The following is a 16,953-nucleotide window of genomic DNA, read 5'->3' on the forward strand; positions in this document are numbered from 1 at the left end:
ACCCAATAAATTTTCCATTTGCAACTCTAAGTGGCTAAGTCCAAACGAAAATATAGATAAGTAACCACAAAGCACAATCCTAAGCGGCTTCAATATTCATGTTTTTGAGTGGCTACACATATCGATTTGAACAAATTTTTTATAAACGTAATAGTTTTTTAAAAATAAATTATAAAATAGCTCGGATCATCTGTGCGTAGACCAGAATGGATTCCGCTCAGGCTTCGGACCTTCGGTGCGGTAGATTGTACTTTCATTTTTGTTCCCAATAATAACAACAATAATAATCCTAACAGAACCCAAAGTAGAATCATCAGCACACACTTCCATACTCCACTGCCCGCACACACAAATACTACTATATCCCTTTGCTTTGCCCATTTCTCACGAAAGAGCAACAGAATCATCTCCTTCCGTTGGGATCGCGGGGAAAAAGTCCCCGACGGCGGCGGCGAGTTAGTTAGGGTTTCCTTGAATGGCCTCCGAGGATGTGGTAGGGAAGACGAGCGAGACGGCGGTGTCGACGATCGTCAATCTGGCGGAGGAAGCCAAGATTGCCAGTGAAGGAGTCAAGGCTCCCACTCACGCCGCTCTCTTGAGCATCTGCAAGTCCCTCGTCGCCGGCGGCGTGGCAGGAGGAGTGTCCGTTCCTACCCTCCTTTCTTCCCTAATTTTATTTCGCCCTAATTTTCTGTAGCTTATCGAATCGTCGTCATAGAATCGTTCGATTGTATCATTCGAGATCTATTCTGTTTAGTGATGCTGTTTATGTTGTTGCTGATTTCGGACTTATTCGAATAATCAGTCTTGTTATTGGTGCTCCGTGTAATTTGCAACGTAGGCCTAAAGTTCTTTGTTCTAAAAACCGGTCTAGGCGGCCGACTAGTTGGCGCCTAGGTAGGGTCCAACGCCTAGATAAGAATCAGCGCCTAGGAAGCTAGTCGGACTCCTGGTGCTAGACACCCCTCATTCGCCCGACTAGTGTCTAGCGACTTTTAGAACACTGTATTAAAATTGTGCATACATAAAGTACTTGTTCTTTGTATTTATAATTTGGTATTATGAAGTGCAATCTTCACTTGTTTTACATGTGTGTGTGAGTGTACTAGATGCCGAGCAACGCGTGTGCAAATCGTGTTATATAAAAGATGGAAAGAGGAAAATCTTGAATTGAGATTAATCTTGTAATGAAATATGGGATGTGAAAGTAGAAAAGAGGGGAGAAGAAATTTGGGGTTGGAGTTCTTGACAGTTTCTTTAGGTAGTTAAAGGGATAGATTGGGGAGTAAGTGTGAGCGGCTTCAAAGCTGACATCCACACCAAAAAGGTTGTTCCCTTTGTTATAGTAATAGATAGATAATAGGTAGGCTGTACACATGTAGAATTTACGCAGAAATCTGTTTGATTCAAGTGATATTATTTAGTTTTAAGATATCAGTCTTCAGTTTCTGTTTGTTTCAATCTTATTTTCTTGTTCGCAGCCTGTTGCAGATAAGTATAGAATTGTAGGTGACTTCATAGCATGGAATGTGCAAACCATTGAAGATATTATTTCGCTCTAAGATATCATTCTATAGTTCTCTTTGTTCTATTTTACTTTTGTGCCTGTTGCCCATTGCAAGAACTGTAGCTAACTTCACGGCATGGATGTGAAAAACATTGAAGGGAATCCTAATGTCAATTTGCGATGTTTTTAATAGGGGTGTGCTCGTGTTGGGTGCACCCTTAAACTGTCACATTGAGGAGTTCTCAAAGGGCTCTGAAACCTTTTTCTCCAGCCCTAAGTGGAAGAAGTTTTATTATGCACTCTGGAGTCTGCTTAGCAATAGTAATCTAAGACCATGTAGATCATTTGTTGACATCAGAATTACCAGGTAGATCTGTCTCAATGCTATTGTCAAGCTCTGATGATGGCTACGGCCCATGGGGTACATACATAAATTCTGTTGATAAGAATTGCATCTGTGGGAAACTTCCGTTTATGCTGAATCTGTCCCATGTCCTTCATGTTGCAGGTCACGTACTGCTGTTGCTCCATTAGAACGGTTAAAGATTCTGCTCCAGGTATGTGTTATGAAGCCCAGTGGTTTCTTTTAGAACCTTGCGTTCGGAGCATGCCTGTAAATTGTTCCCATTGTGGAGTGCTTTCGTTTGTCAAATACATTGCTATTGGTTCGCACTTCTAAGAGTTCTGTCAATTCATACTTTTTCATGGTGTTTTCAAAGAGAATGTTTGAGTTGCTTGAAGCATTTATGTTTCTAGTTAGTGTGTTATCATTAGGCGTTTGAATGAGTTTTCCCTTTCTTGTTTTTCTATTTTTATTTTTATTCTGCTTCTGGTTTCCAAAGCCATAAAGGAAAGACAGGAAAAGTTGTGATATTGCAATGGCCTCGTAAACTCTTAAGTCTTCCAAGCTTTCTCATGTTTTTGTGTTGACGAGCTGTATGTCACCTTACAAAATGCTCTGGAAAAGAGTCTTCAAGGAGTATTTATGTTAATATTTGTATTTCACATATTGCAGTGGAAAATTGTTTGAAGCAATTGCTTATGATGACAATCTGTTTGTCTTATCAATGGACAAAGAAGTTAAAAACTGACATGGTCTAAAGTTGTGGTAGGCTGTGCATTTGTATCAACCATTTACGTCTCATTTTGACAGCAGTAAGGAACAAATGCAGCATTTGGTATATGTTTTTGGTTCTTTGCCAACTCGCATGATTAAAGTTGATTTTGTCTAAAACAAAACCCTGTCCTGTGTAAATTAATGCCATATGTCTACTTTGAAAGTTTAGTTCGCCATGAGATTCAGCTATTACAATTGCAAAAGTCATTTTTCCTGCCCTCATGTCTGGGACTGGGAGCATTCAGATGGCACAAACAATGATCCTTGTGCTGCCACATACTTAGGACCCTAGCCATCATCAGTTTTAAGCATGTTAAAGGCTGAATGTCCCTAGCATTTTCTGAGTCTAGTAACTGTAAATTGTGAAAGATTCTGGGTTAGATAGTATACTCTCTGTCCTTTGCTTTTGTCTTGTTTTCTTATTGGACTCTGCATCGAAAAGAGTGTTTTGCATTGATTTGGGCTTGAAAATGCAGGTTCAAAATCCCCATAGTATAAAGTACAGTGGAACAGTTCAAGGCTTGAAATATATATGGCGAACTGAAGGTTTCCGAGGATTATTTAAAGGCAATGGCACTAATTGTGCTCGCATTGTCCCAAACTCAGCAGTAAAGTTCTTTAGCTACGAGGAAGCGTCTAAGTACGCTACAATGCCCCCTGTTGTTCTACTTATACTCTTCCATTTTGTTATTTTACTAACATTTAGAGCTTGATGGCTCATGCATTACACTTTTATTGCCAATGTTGGCTCTATAAAACCCAAAAAGTTGGAAAATTTAGCGAATATGTTCATGGAAGTCTGGGGCACGAGGCATGGTTTTGTTTTGTGTGGTTAGATGTGAAAATTTAACTGAAAAAAAAAAAGATGTTATAAACTAGAAAAAGTTGAGAAGTTCTATGCCATCGCAAGGCAGACCTTTTGACCTGCATCACTGAGTTGAAACCGTAATAATTGGGGATGACATTTTCTTATTGGGTTTTGGAATTCTTGTATGGCCCTTACCAACATAATTTGAAGCATCCGTTGTGTCAAAGTGGTCCACTTGTTCTCTTACAGACAAAAGCTGGATGATCAAATAAAACTGTCTTACTCAGCAATTATTTGTCAGATAAGGAAAATACTGAAAACTTGGAATTACTAGACATAAACCTTTACTTCTGCTATATCACCATGTTATTCTGTGTGCAGGAATGTTAGTATTCCGTATATAAATTCATATATATTTCTATGGCTAATCATCAACCTTGAACATGAAACTAGAAATGGACGTAATATCTTTGTTTGGTTATGAAATGATGGACTTACTTTAGCTCACTGTATGACATCGAACAGGGGAATTCTATGGTTTTATCGACAGCAAACTGGAAATGGTATGACCCTTCCCTATATTTTTCCCCATCATATTACTCTGAAGATCTTTTGACCTTCAAAAACTCTATGATTCTCTTGATATGATTCCTCACACTCAGTCGTCACTACTGGCACTTTTACAAGTGCGTGTTGTATTTTGGATTAGCTGGTGGTTGTAAAATAATCCATTCTAAATTGTGTTAAGTTGGAAGATAATTTGAAGTTGTTTATTTTTTATTTTTTATCTCTCTTTTGTTTTCTTATCCTTCTTTCCATGCATCTGTCAGTGTACACTGTACAGTGGCCAGGTTTTTTTTGATGGTCTTTTATAAGAAGTTCAGAGTCATATTGGCGAGTGGAATTTTCTCTTGCAGAGGATGCTGAGCTCACCCCTCTCTTACGCCTTGGAGCTGGAGCATGTGCTGGTATCATTGCCATGTCAGCGACTTACCCAATGGACATGGTACGAGGGCGTCTCACTGTCCAGGTACTTTTTGAACTTTGGACATTACTTTTGTCCTGGTCTTGTATTCCGTGCTGGGTGCAGGGTGTCCTTATTTTTGGAATTGATGATTTCATTTTTTCACCCCTTGCTCATTTTTGCAGACTGCGACGTCTCCTCGCCAATACAAAGGAATTGCCCATGCTCTTTCAACAGTTTTTCGTGAAGAAGGCCCCCGGGCTTTATACAAAGGATGGCTTCCTTCTGTTATAGGAGTTGTAAGTTACCTTGTACTTGTCCATTGATTGCTTGTTTGGGTTGAAGCACTTGTAGACTCCTGGTTTGGGCTTGAGCCTTGAACTATTTTATGATGGCTTGGATTTGGTGTCAGTTCCTTTTGGTTATGGGATACATTCGTTGGTCTATTGGTAAAACATCACAGTTTAGATAGGTGGCTTCCATTTTTTGTACGCTTTGGAAACTTAGTTTGAAAGATGAGAGATTTAATCTGCTGATTGAATGTCATTCCGTTTTACTGATAACGCATGTAATTAGTGGAGGATTAGAAGATTACTAGTTGCTTGCTGTGACTGGTGCAATAGAAAGTGTTATTATGTGGTTCATCATGATCAGTTTCCTTTTGGCCATGCAAATGCTAAAGATATCATCCTTTCATCAGATATTTGTCGAGATTGACTTTCTGTCTTCTCGTAGTTCGCTTCTTATGCTAATATTCCTGGCTTGATAACAGCGTGCCTTCATATGTGGTTATTTATGTAAGTTTGAAGAGCTAGAGCAACAAATCAGACATACGAGTGGTATTTTTGTGGGTCCTTTCTGGATTCTTGAAGTAGCTAACTGTCACTTAAGAGAAAAGAAAGAAGAACCCAGTCCCCTCTCTCTCTCTCTCTCTCTCTCTCTCTCTCTCTCTTTCTCTCTCTCACACACACACACACACACACACAGAGTTAGTTGTATGCTTTCCCTAGCTTGGTTCCAATGATGAGTGAATGGATTAAGTTACATACTGTCTGTTCACACAAAAAAGAGTTACATACTGAAGGTATGCCTTTCGGCTTTGGGGGCACGGTTAGCTCCTTGGTTCTTGGAGGTATAAGGGGGCCACTATTTTAGTGGTATTCTGAGAGTAGCCACTTTGTGCATATTTTCCAAAATCCAAAGGTTAGGTCCGTCTCCAATCCTCACCCGCCCGTACCCCCAATGATTGGGGACTAGATGAGTTCTGGTATTGTTGTTGTATGCTGAAGGTGGAACGTTGACTCTAGTTTTTCTTTAAAAGATGTTGAATAAAAATTGGTTTTGCACAAGTTGATAACACTATCGAGATGATTTTCCACTGTTTCTATGTCGGGAAGCCTAATTCATCCAATAATCATACCTGTAGATTCCATACGTGGGTCTGAACTTTGCAGTATATGAGTCTCTAAAGGACTGGTTGATCAAATCTAGACCATTTGGACTGGCTCAAGATGCTGACTTGAGTGTTACAACAAAGCTTGCATGTGGAGCCGCGGCTGGAACTGTTGGCCAGACAGTTGCCTATCCTCTTGATGTAATCCGTCGAAGGATGCAGATGGTGGGCTGGAAAGATGCTGCTTCAGTTGTTACCGGTGATGGGAAGAGCAAAGCACCACTCGAGTATTCTGGCATGGTTGATGCATTCAGACAAACAGTTCGGCATGAGGGTTTTGGAGCCTTGTACAAGGGTTTGGTCCCCAATTCAGTGAAGGTTAGTATCATCTATCAAGATGATCGTCTTCATGTGCTCTTTTAGACTTTTAGTTACACTCATCAGTTAAGCATTCTTTAATGTGCTGTTGTAGTTACGTTCATCAATTAAGCATTCTTTAATTGTTTGTCAGGTGGGTATCGAGCTATATTGTGCATATTTGCGTAAAATTCTGGAGGCTTTTGGTTTTTGAGGCAAATTTTTAGATTCTATCTTTTCCAAAAGTTCGAGTGTTTTCAAAAGTTCTTCTCAACGAGACAAACCCAATATAGCACCTCCAACTCGATTTGGAGAAGCTAGGTCTTGGGTGCTTTTGGAATATATTTTGGATTCTAAGAGATTTTAAAAACTGATTTCCAGCTTTTGCAGCAAACACATTAGGCTTCTCTGCAACGTAATTCGTCTTCTCAGAGCTGCAGCAAGAAAATTTTCAGTTTTTACTAGAATTCAAAATCTACATGTACCATAGAATCTTAAGCTATTAAGTATTTCAAATCTATGTCCTTGGCTATTGGACTCATTCTGTATAGCTGCTTCATTTTCCTCTCTCTATTTTTTTGATTTGCACATTTTCCTCTCTCTGTAGCGTGTCATTCATTTACAATGGAAATTTTAGATCAACCTTTTAATGTGATTGCCACTCTTTAGGTGGTCCCGTCAATAGCAATTGCATTTGTTACATACGAGGTGGTAAAGGACATTCTTGGAGTCGAGATAAGGATATCTGACTAAAACCGCGGGCAAGTTTGGGTATTTGTTGGACTTCCGCGCATGTTTTTGCAAGGAATGGAGAAGGTAAATTACGGGATTATCTTCTTTTAGTGTTTTCCAGATTGTGAGGAAGTTTAGAAAAAAATTTATAGCCAGTGTTGATAGTTTCCATCTTATCTTTCTCCATTTCCCTTGTTCTTAGGCTTTTTATTTGTATGCACTGCCAATAAGTTGTCGAGAAGGATGCGCTAATTGCCCTCTAGTAGATTTCAGAAATTTTAGCTTATCCTTTGTTCGGTATTGAGTTCTGTAACTTGTTTTCACATGGAGTTATTTTGATTTGTTGTGAAACAGAAATAAATAATTTGGTGCTGCTATCCATCGTTGCACTTCTTCTGATTTGTTCTTTTTCATGTTTTGTGATTGAATTTTACGACGCAACTCACAAGTACCCTGGCATATAACATGTCTATTTGGTTGATGCTTCCCCTTTATGTTATTTTTGAATATTGGGGTCGTCAAGCATGTTATTTTTGAATATTGGGGTCGTCAAGCGAAAGGAAATTACTGTGAAATTAAATTTGTCATTTATCTTTATTGTTTACAGAAACTAAACGGGAGATTTTCTTCTTTCGATCAAATATTCATTTTACTTTGGAGTTTATTTTCTGTTTTCTTTCCCTCCATAAAAGCTGAACCATGATCCAAACATTGCTAATGTGTGTGTTTGCATATCAAACTGTGGCGAAAAGCCTCCAGTTTTTGAAATTTACTGAACTTATGATCTTGCTGCCTAAGTAGGGCACAACGAACAAAACTAAGGTGGTTGAGAGCTCGGCTCATTTAGTAATTGAGCCGACCTTGATCTCAAGTTTTAGGTTCTTGTAACAAATGAACCGAGCTCTAGCTCGGGTCGTTTGTATAGGCTAGGCTTGGCTTGTTTATAGAGTCTCGTTCAGAAAGTGAACCGGGCTCTTGTTTATGAGCAAGCCGAGCTTGAACACGAGAAAACTTGGCTCGTTTTCACCCGTACGGCCAAGGCTCTTAGAATTTCCATATGAGAGAGAGAGAGAGAGAGAGAGAGAGAGAGAGAGACGTTGCTAACTGTTAAGTAAAGTTCCGGGGAGGTTTAACAGCGAGATAATGGATTCAGTTAAATCTTAAGACTTCTACAAACAATAATAGGGATTTCCCATACCGGATGAACTGTAAATGGTGAATTCAATACACCAACTGGTAAATGCCCAGCGAACACCAAAAATTAAAAGTTACAACTAACAAATGACCTGTCTTATAAGCAAATAAACCAATCAAATGAAACACTCAAAGACTACTACTGCTAATTCGATCCGACACCTTGGCACCAGAATAAGCACGGCAGCGGATCCCAAAATCTAAAACCAAAATGATCACAGCGAAAACCAGACGTAAAAAACCAAAACCAAAATATAGAACTCTCAAGTTGCTACTGGCCTTCTACCAGACCTCTTCAACAGGATTTCCTTGAGGTAATCGCAACGACTCCGATGATAATCAATCCATATACACAGCTGCCTTATGGCCTCCCTCTTCTCCTCGCCTATGCCCGAAATACCTTCGTCCTTCTCACTCATCATCTTCTCCAATGCTTCCGTCTTCTCTTCAAGCAGCTTCAGAGCTTTCATCAGATTCTGCTTTTCCTCTTCAACCTTCCCCAACTTCGCCTCCAACTCTCTGACTCTCTCTCTCAACACTGATTCCTCTTCTTTCTTATCTTCCAGTTGCTGGACTAAGCTTCCCACGATCTTCTTTAGTTCTTCCTTCTCGCAATTCCTCTCCTTCACCCAATTTTTCACCACCTGAATCTCATGCAAGATTTCATAAATACGGGTTTCAAAGTGCCCGTAGTCTTCTTCAAACTTGAGGGTAAGAGTGTCCACTCCATTCGTTGTGTTCTTGACTTTTTCAGAAACGTCTCTAATAATCTTGGCTTGAGCTTCCTTGTAAATAGCAACTGATGCAGACAAGGAACCAATCCTTTCTTCAAGCAACCTTAGTCCTTGTTGAAACTTCTCTTCTCTACTCCCCTGGCTCTCTTCTTTCTCTGTCAGTACTTGTTCCGTTACCCTAAGTTTTTGGTTCGACAAACGGAGCTTAACTTCGAGGTTGCGGACATTTTCTACCAATGTACTTACTTCATCTCCTTTCATTTCGAGATCCCTTCTCAGGTCTTCAACTGTTTCTTCCAATTCATCAATCTTCCCATCTTTCAAACGTATCTCTTCTGTGGTTTCTTCAACTTTCCTTTCAGCAACTTCAAGATTTTCCTTGCACTCTTGAAACAGAAGTTCGAGTTTTTTGTGTTCTTCACTCAATTTGTTAAAAGCATCCTCCTTGTCATTAAACTGCAATGTTAAGGCCATAATTTGAGTGGTCGATTCATTCCCCACGTTCTCATGTTCCTTCTGGAGATTTATTAACTCCTCCCTTCTCTCTGTTAATGTCTTCTCCAATTCGCCAATTCTCTCCTGTAAACCCTCGTTTTCTTTTCTCAATAACTCAATCTCTTGGGTTTGATTTTCTCTCTGCTCTTCTAGGTTGCTTTTCTGGTTGAGTAGAGAATCCACCTCCATTTCTAGATTCTTCACCTGCACTTTTAGATCCTCTCTCTCTTCTAGCATTTTCTGTCCCTCCATGCTCTTGCGTGCTAAATCCTCTTTCAGATTTTCTATCTCATCAAGATACTGCACTATTTCTAGAGCCTTTTTCTCAAGTTCCAATTCTGATCCAGCTTTCTGAGCATTCAAGGAATCCACCTCCTTTTGCAGATTACTGACTTGTGCTGTTAAATTCGCAATCTGAGCAGATGCTTCATTCTCTTTATCTTTGGAACTTTTCCTTAGGTCAGAGATTTCATTCACATGCTCTGCCAATGTTTTCTCCAATTCGATAATTCGATCTTCCAGTTCACTTTTCTGGTTTTGTAAAGATTCCACCTCCTGTTCTCGGCCCTTCACCTGTGCTATAAGACCCTCTTTCTCTTCAAGCATCCTCTGTTGATCTGCACTCTTGTTTCTTGACTCCTCTTCCAGAATTTCTATTCTAGAAAGGTATTCTGAAGTGTCTTGAATCTTTTTCTCCAGTTGAGATTCAAGTCTGATTTTCTGGGTATTAATTGACTCCAGCTCCTGTTGCTTTTCATTGACCTTTTCCATTAGGTCCTTCACTTGACCTGATGCTTCATTCCTTTCATGTACCAGTTGCTCTTCCATTCCACTTTTCTGTTTCTGTAACGATTCCACCTCCTGATTCAGATCATTAATCTTTGTCATCAGATCCTCAATTTGAGAAGACAAGTCTCTCTCCTTATCCTCAAGTTTCTTCAGCAGAATGGAAAGCTCATCATCTTTCTGTTTTTCAGTTTCTCTTTTGCGGGTGTGCAGAGAATCCAGCTCCAGTTCCAATCCCCTCATTCGAACTGATGTTTCATTCTTGTGGGCTTCGTGCATCTCCGTGTGACTCACAAATTCCCTTTCTCTCTCATCCAATTTCTCCCTCAACTGGCTAGATTCAGCCACAAGATCTTGCATTTTGCTCTGTGCCTCGCTAATCTCATTTGAAAGCTCTAAAATTTTTGCGGATAGAGAGTTATTCTTTTCTTCGGTAGCTTTCTGCGTTTGGATTAGATTCGCTACTTCCCGTTCTGAGGACTCAAGTTGCTCCTTCACTGTAGAGAGTTCTACCTGCAGTGTTTTGTTCTCATCCTTCAACTCGTTAGTCATGACTTTCAATTCTTCACTTATTTTCTCTCCCTCTTTAATTGTTTGCAATGCCGTCTCTTTTTCCATCATTAGATCAGTTCTCTCTCTTGCTATGTCTTCCAGTTTTTGATTCATTTCAGCTGCTGAAGTATTAGCACTGTGAAGTCTTATATTCAGGTCCCTAATCTCAAGTTGAAACTTCGATTTTTCACCATTAAAAGTTTCAGCCTCAATCTTTAAATCACTAATGATCTTCTCTGCTGCTTGGATTTTGTTCAAAGCCGTTTGGTATTCAACTTCTAAACCTTCCTTTTCTTCTGTGATATCTGTCAGCTTGCTTTTCAGATCAGCCACTTCCAGATGTGCAGTTTCAAGTTCTTGCTTCATGCCATCTGTTACCTTCTGAAACTCATTTTCAATATTCCCATTTTTACTGCCCCTTTCCTTCGATGAATATTCTGATTCCGAGTCCGAGGTAGAGGAAGAAGAGTTACCATTTTCTTGTTTCTGATGAACTTTCTTCCTTAGCTCTCCTGTCAAATGATCATAACGAGCATAGAGCAGATGGTAATGCTTACGGAAATCCTCAATTAGTTCAACAAGTGGCTCTTTCTTCGCATTTCCTAATCTATTCCCATCTTTTTCGCCCTCATCTTCTTCTTTGATAAGGTCCAACATCTTCTGAACTTTGTCTTCTATTTCTGCAAACCACAAGAAACTTCTGAATATCTAAAGAGTGCATTTTAAGTTCTGTACTGAAAACAAAAATTGATGGACCAAAAAAAGAAGCTATCACCCATGATTTCTGCCACCCTTGGGATCCTGGGTGAAGTACACACATTTGAGAAGGTAGAATAGGGCTGGAATCACAAACTACTGCACAATATCACCTGTCACTTCCATTTCTTTGCTTAATATTTTGACCTTTTCGGGGTTTGTTTCCACTCTTTGTTTATTTGGATTGGGAGGTTTTTCTTGCTTTTTAAGCACCCAAGAAGTAAGAGGAATTCCCTATGCTCAAGCTACAGATTTTACTTGGTGAAACAACGAAGCTACATATCTTGACAGATAAATACCATATTTACTTCATCAACTTATTGCAGATTGATAGCTAGCAATTATTTGCAGGATACATATCTTTTGGAAGGCTAATAATAGATTAAATGCAGGATACATTTTTTTCCCTGCAGTGCTGAATCATAATTCATTGTTTACTTTTTAAAGGTTCTTCTGTCCTGTTCTGTTTACTGGAGAAGGATACCTGTTTTAGTTCCCTTTAGCTCTTCATCTTTTTCAGGATCAATGTGACTTCCAAAGAAGGTCTTAATCGATTCCCTCAAGCGATGCTTCGGCATCTTTACCTTGCTCTTGACAGCAAATTCTGCTTAGTTCTGCATCAGGACAGGGCAATCTCTATCACCAATAACATGGGCTCCAACCCTAAGAGCAATCGAGGAAATGAAAACTCAAACACTGTAGATCACCCATATGCGATAAAAGCTACATACAAAAATGACACAATCCTCAATTCCTCATAAGCATGGAGTGTGAAACAATCCAAAAAATGAGGGACTACTGAATGAGAAACACTTGGGCTAACTTCTAAAATTGACCGGGTAATGGTTGCCTCAGTTTCTCCTTTTTAAGGCTTTCAGGATGAAATGAGAGAGAAATCATCTTGATGCGTAAATAGGCCGGGTATCAGAAGCAAAATTAAATTCATATTATTTCCAAAAAAATAAACTGTAAAAATCCTTGCTATTGCCAAAATTAAACACCTAAAAAGTAGCTGCAAAAGGTGATTAGGACTATGACATAGGTAATAATTCCATTGTTGAACATCAGACTGCAATTAATAGTTGTGTAGCTCTAGATGGGAAGAGTAACAACCAGTTTGGTGAGAGAGTCCTTACTGGAATCATCGCCTTTTACATTCATGGCAATAACAAGAAGGCAGTGACTTAATTGCTCGGGGGACACGGATGAGATGCTCCCTTACCGACGCTGGCATAATACTCGGATTTTCATTTGAGTCTCACAGCTACGAACTGCTAATTTGCCATCACCCTTCTGTAGATTGTAACTAGACGATAGTAGTAATTTTTTCTCCACCTGATCTTATTTCCCGCTTTGGCATATTATTGCGAAGGGAAACAATAAAGCTAGGAAACAATAAAGCCTTTGCGGCGTTGTTGCGGTCCTTGCGGATAAAAAAAAAACAACTTTGTTGTGCCTATATGAGAACTGGACCATGTTAAGGCTGTGAGTCATGTCTCCGAATCAAGGGCTGCTCTGCTGCAAAACAGGACCCACCTTGGTCTCGTGACTTGATCGGAACTTTCAATTTGTTAGATTGTCGAATAGGTAACTCATGCAAAAAAATAAGATCAATTGGAGATTGAGAGGCGTAGGATAAATGCACATACAATTTATACTCAAAATTCTACCTGGCTTCAAATTTTTCAAGACAAATGCACTCCAATCAAGTGTTCGCTAATGTCCACTCGATGTGATATTTGGCATGTACAACCAACTCAATTAGCCATCAAACTGGGGACCCTTTGTGGGCCCTGTACAAAAACCGGAGGACCCAGATTCCCAGTGACCCAAAAGAAAAATGTGATTTATTGATCTTAATGGGTCCTCATAAAATTTGGTCTGGCCCGAAGAAACTACGTCCACAAATGAACTTCATAACCCGATAATTAGCAATTCAGTTCCGTCCACAACTGGGGTTGGTGTTGTGCAGCTGCTGCACAGCACCGTGTTGCGCGGCTCAGATGCCGTCCGTTCGACAATTAAACGGTTCAAATTTCATCTCCACCCATGTTACATTCGAGCCGTTCATTGCCGAGATGAGATTTGAACCGTTGGATTACTGAACAGACGGCATCCGAGCCGTGCAGCACGGTGCTGTGCAGCAGCTGCACAACACCAACCCCCAATTCGAACATATCTGGTGGTATCAGGAAATTATTATCTGGCGCCACGACAATTCTAGTCTGTCCAAAATTTAAATGACCCAAAGGACAGCTAGATTATTAAGGAAGTGTTGTGTTCATTTTGTGAGGATTACTAAAAGGCCAGACAAGCATCATCATTTCAAAGTAAAGCAACGAACAGGTGTTTTCAAATTTTGGCAATTTCAAAATGTATTGAAATGTTTTGAACACGTGAGGTTCCCAAGCTCAAACGAAGGAACATAAACATTCACCTGAATTACTTTACAAAAATTAAAAAAAATTCACCTGAAATTGCCTGAATAGTTATTTGAAAAATTACCAAACTTAAATAGATTAAGGGAAATCTGAAAAATTACCACGCTCAAATATGGAAATATGATTAAACACAAAACAAAAGGGAAAAATGAATTTCGAATGCCCTATGACTACTCTCCTCGAAAAAAGCTTCACCAGTAAAATACGTCCAGATATCTATAAATCGATGGATATTATATGCATCTTGATTGTCGCCAGTGATATTATATTCATCTAACAATAAAATTATTTCGTGATTGTGAAGATTTCAATCTATCAATGAGAAAGCTAGAAACCAAATTTGTGCAGAAATAGTAGGAGGGGAAAAAAAAATTCCATCGACAAAAACAGATGAATCGCCGCACACAATCCAATTTCATCGACCAAACCGCAATCCGATTGATTAGAAGTCGATGAAAATTCATATGCAACCAAATCTGAACTTCAATTACCACAAACTAGACCTTAATGATACAACAAGTCCGTTGACATCAGGTTTTTAGTCGAATTTCAAACCAACAGAACTTCAAGCAAAAAGATGAAAACTCGAAGAATAACTGAACTGGAGCTACGCATTACTATCAACCAATCTGATTGCACAAAAGCTCGTGCACGTAATCACAACCACTGTAGGTACATATAGCTCCAGGTATACATACATATAATTATATCTTACTATCAGAGTAGAGATTACCGAGCTACCTGAGAGTCAGAGAAGCTCCAGGGGTTGGTCTTGGAGACAAAGAACGATGATCCAGAGAGTTCAATGATCCAGGAGATTACGAAGACTTTGAAATGGAGGGAGAGAGAGAGAGAGAGAGAGAGAGAATTGGTGTGGATGAATCTGATTGAATAATGAAGACCGAAAAGTGATTTTGTCTGGTACAGGAAGGCGAGAAATTGGATTTTTAGCTGAACAGTAAGTAGTTCACTCTTCTGCAGGGACCTGGGGGGGCTGCTGTCCCTTGAAGGGACAGCAGCGTGCTGTCCCGGCCGATAGGGCCCCGCCCCGGTCTCGCTCTAACGATCGGAAATGTTCACTTCGTAAAGCTCGTCGAGTTGAATAAATATGCAATAAATCAGTTTGATCGGATATCTTTAAGTGTCTGATCGGAACACATATAACTTCCCAGTAATGGGTTCTAGTAGATTTGATTCAGTATTTCGGATTCATTCTTTTCAAGACGAAAAGGTTTCGATGAGGAAATTAATGATATCCGATCGAGCTGATTTTTTACGTACTTGTTCAAGTCGACAAGCTCTACGAAGTGAATGTTTTCGATCGTTGGAGCAAGACCGGAGCGGGACCCCATTGGCCGGGACAGCACGCTGCTGTCCCTTCAAGGGACAGCAGCCCCCTCCAGTCCTGCGTGCAGGGGGAATGGGTTTAATTCTATTTCCACCCAATTCTTATCTCAGCACACCCATCCAATAGTCAGGATTCCACCCTAACTTATTTTCAAATTTACCCTCATCTATTAGGACGATCTCAAAAATATAATCCCCAAACCCAAACCACCACCTAATAAGCTGGCAATTGTCGATGAGACCCTTCCAATGTTGTCGGCCCATCAAAACATATCCCCAAATTCTTCCCCGGTCACAATACATTTTCAACTCTGTTCTTGCCACCACAACCCTCTATTTGTCTTTTTCTTTTGGGATGATGCTATGGTGTCCTCGGTCATTTTGGAGACACCGTAATTTTTGGCATAACTTTACCATTAGAAGCATAACTAAAATCAATTACAAGCATAACAGAACCCAAACAAGGCATAACCAAGGAATATCCAAAAAACCAATTAAGGCGTAACTAAACCCAACCAAGGCATAACAAATAAGTTATGCCTTGCTATGGTTTTGGTTATGCCTTGCTATGGTTCTGTTATGCTTGTAATGGGTTTTAGTTATACTCATAATGGTTTTGTTATGCCAAAAGTTACGGTGTCCTTCTTTTGATCAATTGTTTATCTTTTCTTTTTTATTTAGTATCACCCTCATATTTGGTAAGGTATTTACGAAACTCTTGTTCTAAGGTGTTTACTTAACTATTCCAACAGTGTTGACTTTTGTCGATCAAAAAAAATTTGGCATAGTTGCACAAATGTTCATTAGTTGAGCATGACAAATCAATTGATAATCTCATTACATTCATCAATATACAATCCAACAAACTCATTTTGAACAACGGAATTAAACTTACTTTTCTATAATGTCCAAAAGTAAATGTTCTAAACATGCTCCACAATAAATAAATATAAAAAAGTAACTTGAACATGTATGTGGCTGTCAATAGTAGGTGGAAGGATTGAAACAATTACTATTAGATGTGGCGAGGGTGAATTCTGAGCAATGGAGTTTTTTGGATTGATAAGGCTAACTCAATAAAAAAAGAGCAAGGAGTGACAAGGGATAGGAGATAAGTGGGATGACCAAGATAGTATGGTTCGGATGGGTGGCTAGAGGTGGGGTGGCAAAGCTGACGGAAGGTCTGATGGGCAGTGGCCTGAATGGATGGCGATGCAGAGTAGGTTGCAGGTAGTGGCTGAAATGGTGGTTTGGTGGGTGCAAAATGGAGTTTTGATAATAAGGGGTTTCATACTATAGTTTTGACAAGAGTATGAAATATCAAAATAGAAACCAAAAAAAAGAAAAAAAAGAGGTGGGGATACCGGAGAAGAAAGGGGCTGGGAATAGACCTTCCCATGGAGATAGTATCTTTGGAGTTTCTTACAGCCACAGGGCCCTTTGATCCAGATTATTACTATAATAATAATACCAGGCCACGTTCTATTTCCGGCAATGATTCCGTGAATTTCTCGTGAGACATTTGTTCAATTACTATTACTACTAAACAAGCAATTACTCGGCAAATTAATTAAAAGCCATTTGCGCGGGGGCGGCTAATTACTGTGCCATTGGCTGGACGGCTTAATTAGTGGAGCACTTGTCACAGGGGCTTTTTTGTCCTCCTATTTATTGTTCTTTCTTTAATAAGTCCGGCAAAAAGTAGGAAGAATATCCTAATTAGAACTCCGATTATGCTATGCTTGGATGTAGCATTTGGAGAGAAAATAA

General features: G+C 39.6%; 2 protein-coding genes across 5 annotated transcripts; one reads left to right on the forward strand and one right to left on the reverse strand.

Moving 5' to 3' along the window:
* The first annotated feature begins 296 nt into the window (after positions 1–296).
* Positions 297–7,255, forward strand: LOC131334411 (mitochondrial adenine nucleotide transporter ADNT1-like). Its single transcript, XM_058369404.1, has 8 exons — positions 297–642; positions 2,016–2,064; positions 3,101–3,264; positions 3,958–3,995; positions 4,350–4,462; positions 4,582–4,695; positions 5,823–6,167; positions 6,816–7,255. The coding sequence occupies exons 1-8, from the start codon at positions 476–478 to the stop codon at positions 6,897–6,899; spliced, it is 1,074 nt and encodes a 357-aa protein (XP_058225387.1). The 5' UTR covers positions 297–475; the 3' UTR covers positions 6,900–7,255.
* Positions 7,256–8,045: 790 nt separating this feature from the next.
* LOC131334410 (COP1-interactive protein 1-like) lies at positions 8,046–14,771 on the reverse strand. 4 transcript variants are annotated; one of them, XM_058369403.1, is made up of 4 exons: positions 14,578–14,746; positions 12,532–12,913; positions 11,880–12,009; positions 8,046–11,319 (listed from the first exon to the last, which is right to left on the reverse strand). In XM_058369403.1, exons 3-4 carry the CDS (start codon positions 11,971–11,973, stop codon positions 8,336–8,338), a joined length of 3,078 nt encoding a protein of 1,025 aa, XP_058225386.1. In that variant the 5' UTR covers positions 11,974–12,009; positions 12,532–12,913; positions 14,578–14,746; the 3' UTR covers positions 8,046–8,335. The 4 variants fall into 4 exon arrangements, with proteins under 4 accessions (XP_058225386.1, XP_058225384.1, XP_058225383.1 ...); XM_058369401.1 differs by having other exon boundaries at positions 11,880–12,058; XM_058369400.1 differs by lacking the exon at positions 12,532–12,913 and having other exon boundaries at positions 11,880–12,058; positions 14,578–14,771.
* Positions 14,772–16,953: the final 2,182 nt, after the last annotated feature.

The sequence above is a fragment of the Rhododendron vialii genome, chromosome 7a, assembly GCF_030253575.1.
Source record: "Rhododendron vialii isolate Sample 1 chromosome 7a, ASM3025357v1".
Taxonomy (NCBI): Eukaryota; Viridiplantae; Streptophyta; class Magnoliopsida; order Ericales; family Ericaceae; genus Rhododendron; species Rhododendron vialii.

What these genes read in the sequence shown, in the direction of transcription:
- LOC131334411 (XM_058369404.1), top strand. Translation starts at nt 476, where the DNA reads ATGGCCTCCGAGGATGTGGTAGGGAAGACGAGCGAGACGGCGGTGTCG. An exon ending in GGCGGCGTGGCAGGAGGAGT is followed by an intron (nt 643 to 2,015) that starts GTCCGTTCCTAC and finishes TTCATGTTGCAG; the next exon opens with GTCACGTACTGCTGTTGCTC. An exon ending in TTCCTTCTGTTATAGGAGTT is followed by an intron (nt 4,696 to 5,822) that starts GTAAGTTACCTT and finishes TCATACCTGTAG; the next exon opens with ATTCCATACGTGGGTCTGAA.
- LOC131334410 (XM_058369400.1), bottom strand. Translation starts at nt 11,973, where the DNA reads ATGCCGAAGCATCGCTTGAGGGAATCGATTAAGACCTTCTTTGGAAGT. An exon ending in GCTAAAGGGAACTAAAACAG is followed by an intron (nt 11,320 to 11,879) that starts GTATCCTTCTCC and finishes TGTGGTTTGCAG; the next exon opens with AAATAGAAGACAAAGTTCAG.